Genomic DNA, 5,070 nt, shown 5'->3' with positions numbered 1-5,070 from the left:
TTATTTATTTATTTTTTGACACTCCTCTTAAGGTGCAGAACAAATCGGTCATATCAAGCAAGTTTGTAAATGTAGACTTTCTCATTGCTTTTGCTGTTATAACAGACAATGAGATATGTGCTGGCATCTTTGATTGCCCTGCAAGGTCACATTTTCAAGCCATTTTTTGACAAAATGTTATGCAGAAAAATGAAGTGAGACTATAACAAAGCACCCTGGGGTCCTATTAGAGTAGCGATCGCCAACCAGTGGTCCGTGGATCACAGATGGTTCATGAGAAAATGTTGGTCCCCAGGGGTTCTGCTTTAAATGAACGTTGTGGCAGATGCCTACCACCCAATGTTTCCAGTTTTCTCAATGCGGTCAAAGCAGTCAATGTCAGTGCACATTGATACCTGATGCTACCTCTGTAGTTTTTGGCTCCTGTGAACTCAGAGGGAGGGGGTAGGGGAGAAAGCGTTTGGCAGTGCTGATCAGACTGTGGGAGGGAGGACAGAGCTCCAGCACATAGCTGGATAAGGAGGTGAGATCCAACGATGATTCTGTGGTAGAGGCTCCTAGTGCGTTCATCTACACTATATGGGCCTGTTCACACCAGCAGCTGTGCCGGTGACTTGTCGTTAAGGTTCCCCTATCAAGATGGTTCCTGTAAGGACTGCGCAGGCGCAATCCTTTCTCCGAACCTCGGCCGGCATCCAGGCTCATTCCTTAACATCCCTGTGGATTGGAGGATATTAAAAAAAGAGCCAGGAGGCTGAGCGAGCGGAGCCGACTAGCCACTTTCCTCAAATTCCACGTCGCCCTGGATGCCGGCCGAGGTTCGGAGATTTCCGTCGGCAAGGATTGCGCCTGCGCAGTCCTTACAGAAACCATCTCAAATATCGTCAGATCACCGGAATGTAGATCCTGGTGTGCAGTAGGATGACCGCGGTGCCACTGCACCAGTCGCAGTGCATTATGCTTTTTACTGTCTTTTTTTTTTTTTGTTAAGTAAACTTTATTGAAATGTCGCCTTCCTTAACCACTTGCCGACCACCTAACTGTAAATGTATGTCTTTAGTTTGACGTTGAATACCGGGGTTGTGGCTGCAGCTAGATGCCATAGCCCTGGTGTTTTTTTTTTTTTATTTACTTTTTTTTTTTTTTTTTTTATTTACTTTAGGCAGCCTCTCTCTCTCGTCTTTTTGAGGTTGTGTTCACACTATTGCGAATCGAATGCAGATTTCCACCGCATCCAATTCGCATGTCAAGACATTGCGCTTAGCTCTCTATGGAGCTGATTCGCACATCTTCGGTGTAAATTGCACAGGAGTTCTGTCTGTCTTCTAGTCTGTTTCAGGTCTGAATTCAGGCTGAAATCGGACCTGAAACGGTGAACAGGGATGCTGTGAGCTGCAGTGTGACCCCAGACCTCTCCATAAAGAGGACCTGTCATGCTGTATTGTTGCGATGGCAATAAAAGTGATAAGCATAATTGTATTATATTATTAAATGCACTTTAAAGATTTCCCCCCCCCCCCCAATTCCCTGCGTGCTCTCGCGCAGTAGTGAACGCATATGTAGATCACGCCCAGATGTGTAAATGGTGTTTGCACCACACATGTGAGGTATCGCTACTAACATCTGAGCGAGGGTAATAATTCTAGTGCTAGACCTCCTCTGTAAACTGTAGAAAATGTTGAAAGCGTCGCCTATGGAGATCTTTACGTACCATACCGCTGCAGAGGCGCTTTGCGGTGGTGTTTAACCCTTTCTCTGGTTATAGCGGTGCTTTACTGCCAACCCCCCAGTGTGAAAGGGGCCTTAGCGTCGTAGTCCTGCTGGAAGGTGAACCTTCGTCCCAGTCTCAAGTCTTTTGCACACTCTGAACAGGTTTTCTTCTAAGATTGCCCTGTATTTGGCTCCATTCATCTTCCCATCAACTCTGACCAGCTTTCCTGCTGAAGAAAAGCATCCCCACAACATGATGCTGCCACCACCATGTTTCACGGTGGGAAAGGTGTGTTCAGGGTGATGTGCAGTGTTAGTTTTCCGTTACACATAGCGTTTTGCTTTTACACACAACCTGATTCTTCCTGGGTGGAGGGGTTCCCTGCCTTCTCCTGGAGAAGCTGTTCTGATCTTTATATCATTTTTAATTGAATAAAATATGGTGTGATCTATTTCCTCACGGTTCATACCTTTTGTGAATTTTATTTTTCATTATTCTTGTGTGTATTTTGTCTTTTTGTTCCCAGTTATCTGAAGAGGGTCTAATAGAGATTTTGGAAAAAGTGAGTCAGCAGACGGACAAGAAGACCACGGTAAAGGTGAGTACATCGGTAGGCTGGCTCTGCTCTTCCTCGGCCAGTGTGCTGTGAAGTTGTGCAGAATGGACACAGGGGAGCAGCACTCTGATCACCTCCAGGCGTCTGTTAGCAGTTCTTTATTCCACACTGAGGAAGCTTATCACAAGAGGTACATGGGCTGTCATTGCTGCTTCTGAACTTGCTAGTTGCCTGACTGCCATTCTGATCCGAGTCACTTAACTGGGACACAAATGCAAATCACTCGTATACCTTCTGGGTCACTATCCTATAGGCATTGACACAAGCGGATCAGCTTGACAGACAAGCAGTTAGTGCTTTCAAAAGACTGCAGTCACAGCCCTTTTAAATTTCTCCCACAATAAGGGTTTTTATTTTTATTTTTTTAAGGCTTGAATAGCCTTGTGACAGTGAAGGGATCTATTCACGTGCCATTACAAGAGGTTCTGGACCCTGTAGTACTTTCATGTTGCTCCTGCAATTTATGTCGCACATAGAATGCAGGCATCTGCAGAGAGAATTCTGTGATTGAGGGAGAGGTTTGTCCCATGACTGACTCTCAAGGCCTGCTTCACACCTATGTTTTTTTTTTTTTAAAGTGCGTTTTGAGTTTTGCAGAAACGCACTACAGTTCATTTAACATGGTTTCCTATGGATGTAGTTCACATCTGTGCATTTTATAGAAAGGACCAGGGCCTTTTATATTTTTTTATTTTGGTTCCATAGACTTCAATAGATTAAAAGCGTGTATTGAAAAACGCAAAATGCACCGGCAAACTGCATAGGTGCGAATCGGGCCGAGGAGGAAATTTACAAAATGTGGTGTAGCTGTGACCAATCGGCTTCTAACTTCAGCTTGTTCAGTTAAGCTTTTACAAGTTGTTTGGTTTCTATGCACAGCTGCACCAGATTCTGTGTGCTCCAGTTTGGGTAAATCTCCACCCAGCAAGGTCACATGCGTTCTCCACTTGGCCTATTTTATTTCTTTCCAGTTCATTGGCTTGCATGACTACCCACTTGCTTAGAAGTATAGAGTGCACCCATTCAATGTAATGGCATGGCCATGGTAAGGTTGCATCACTGCTTTTATAAATGGGGCATTGGCAGAAGTATGAGGTCCGCTCTTGCCCTAAGGTCCCTTTCACACTGAAGCGTATTGCAGGTGCAATAGCAATAAAAATAGCACCTGCAATACGCCCTTAAAAATCTGTCCCCAGTCACTCTTGGGCTTTCACACTGTAGCGGTACGCTAGCAGGACTGTACAAAAAGTCCTGCTAGCCGCATCTTTGGAGCTGAGGAGGAGTGGTGTGTTTACCGCTCTTCCTCCGCTGCTGCCCATTGAAATCAATGGGACAGTCCGGCTATATTCCCCGCAATGCGCTGCTTCAGCGCATTGCAGGCGGTTTTAACACTTTCTTGGCCGCGGGGGGGAATGCGCCCCGCTAGCGCCCAAAATGCGCAGCAAATCCGCCCATAGCGTCAGTGGTAAAAATGGCGTTATGGGCGGCAAAGTGTAAAAGGGCTCTTAATCTGGTCATCCTTATGGAAGATCGGGTGCTGAATGCCAGCAGAAGCTTGTCCACAGACTGTACAGATCCAAAGTAAAAAAAGCAGCTGCACTCCGCTGGTAATAAAACAGCTGGTGACTTTATTCAGACAACATGGACAGGGTCTCGCTGCCTCAGACCACCTCTCTCTAGAGGAGGACCCGGGCGGGGGATTCTCTGTTCCTGCTGCTCAGATAAATAAAGTTGCCAGCATTTGAATTTGTAAATGGGGCTCTTAGTAAGTGATTTGAGTGCCTTGGTAAAATAGTTTGTCAGATGCTTCAATTAGGTAAGCGGCCTAGATCCCTCTGTGTCCACACGATAAAACAGTCTGTGCTTCTCTCTTTTTCAGTTCAATCGAAGGAAAGTGATGGACTCTGACGAGGAGGACGACTACTGAGGGCAACGTGATTGGCTGCAAGCACTTGTTTTTACAACGCATGCATTGTACAAGAAAGGCACGGAGTAATCTTCCACAATTACCCAAAAAAGACATTATCATGTGTATTCTGGGTTTTCTTTTTTTTAAACAGTTCCTATTCAAAGTGGCACACATCAATCTGGCGAGATGCAATGGGTTGTGCTGCAAAGTTTACAAACTGTTACATAGAATGAGGTTTTTTTTTTTCTCTAGAAAAATGTCCCTCCTGCCCCCCCTTCCTCCAGTAAATTATTGAACTCTCTATCTTTTAAGAATTTGACTCCTTTCAATTCCTGTTCAGACCATAAAAGTGTTTCTTTTTTATGAGACCTCTGATTGTGACAGTGAAGAATTGTGCCATTGCTTACTGAAAAATAATAAAATAAAACTTCTTTTGTGTTGTAACGATGATGCATTCTTCAATTGTAGCGCAGTGATATTGTGCTTTATAGTGGACGGGTACATAACAATGTTTTGGCTGCAGTACTTTTTTTTTTTTTTCACAAGAAATTGGCTGCAGTACTTTACATAGGAGGATGGATGCTGGCTTTGCATGGCTTAGCCTCTTGGTGGCGACGTAACACAAATATGCGGCCTCACTGGACTTTCTTCTGTGGGGCCGCATGTTTGTGTATCCTGATTTGTACGGCCTGCTCCCAGCGGAGAGCCCAGGAATGTCTGATTGTAGGCCACCTGATGGCCTCTAATTGGCCATCAAAGTGATCAGTCACTGTAAAGCCCGCCCCTGTGTTTTCTGTCTATGAATGGACGAGAGAGATACATTAGATCTATCTT

At 45.0% G+C, this 5,070-nt stretch overlaps 1 protein-coding gene across 1 annotated transcript in view; it reads left to right on the top strand.

The window, feature by feature from the left end:
• PDCD5 (programmed cell death 5) overlaps window positions 1-4,680 on the top strand; it is a 302,413-nt gene extending 297,733 nt beyond the window's left edge. The window contains exons 5-6 of the mRNA XM_040329475.1: window positions 2,238-2,309; window positions 4,207-4,680. Of these exons, the coding sequence (XP_040185409.1) occupies window positions 2,238-2,309; window positions 4,207-4,254 (120 nt within the window). The 3' untranslated portion in view covers window positions 4,255-4,680. The remainder of the gene's footprint in view (window positions 1-2,237; window positions 2,310-4,206) is intronic.
• The last annotated feature ends 390 nt before the right edge of the window (window positions 4,681-5,070 follow it).

The sequence above is a fragment of the Rana temporaria genome, chromosome 11 (assembly GCF_905171775.1).
Source record: "Rana temporaria chromosome 11, aRanTem1.1, whole genome shotgun sequence".
Lineage (NCBI taxonomy): Eukaryota > Metazoa > Chordata > Amphibia > Anura > Ranidae > Rana > Rana temporaria.
This window is presented reverse-complemented; position numbering and strand designations above follow the sequence as displayed.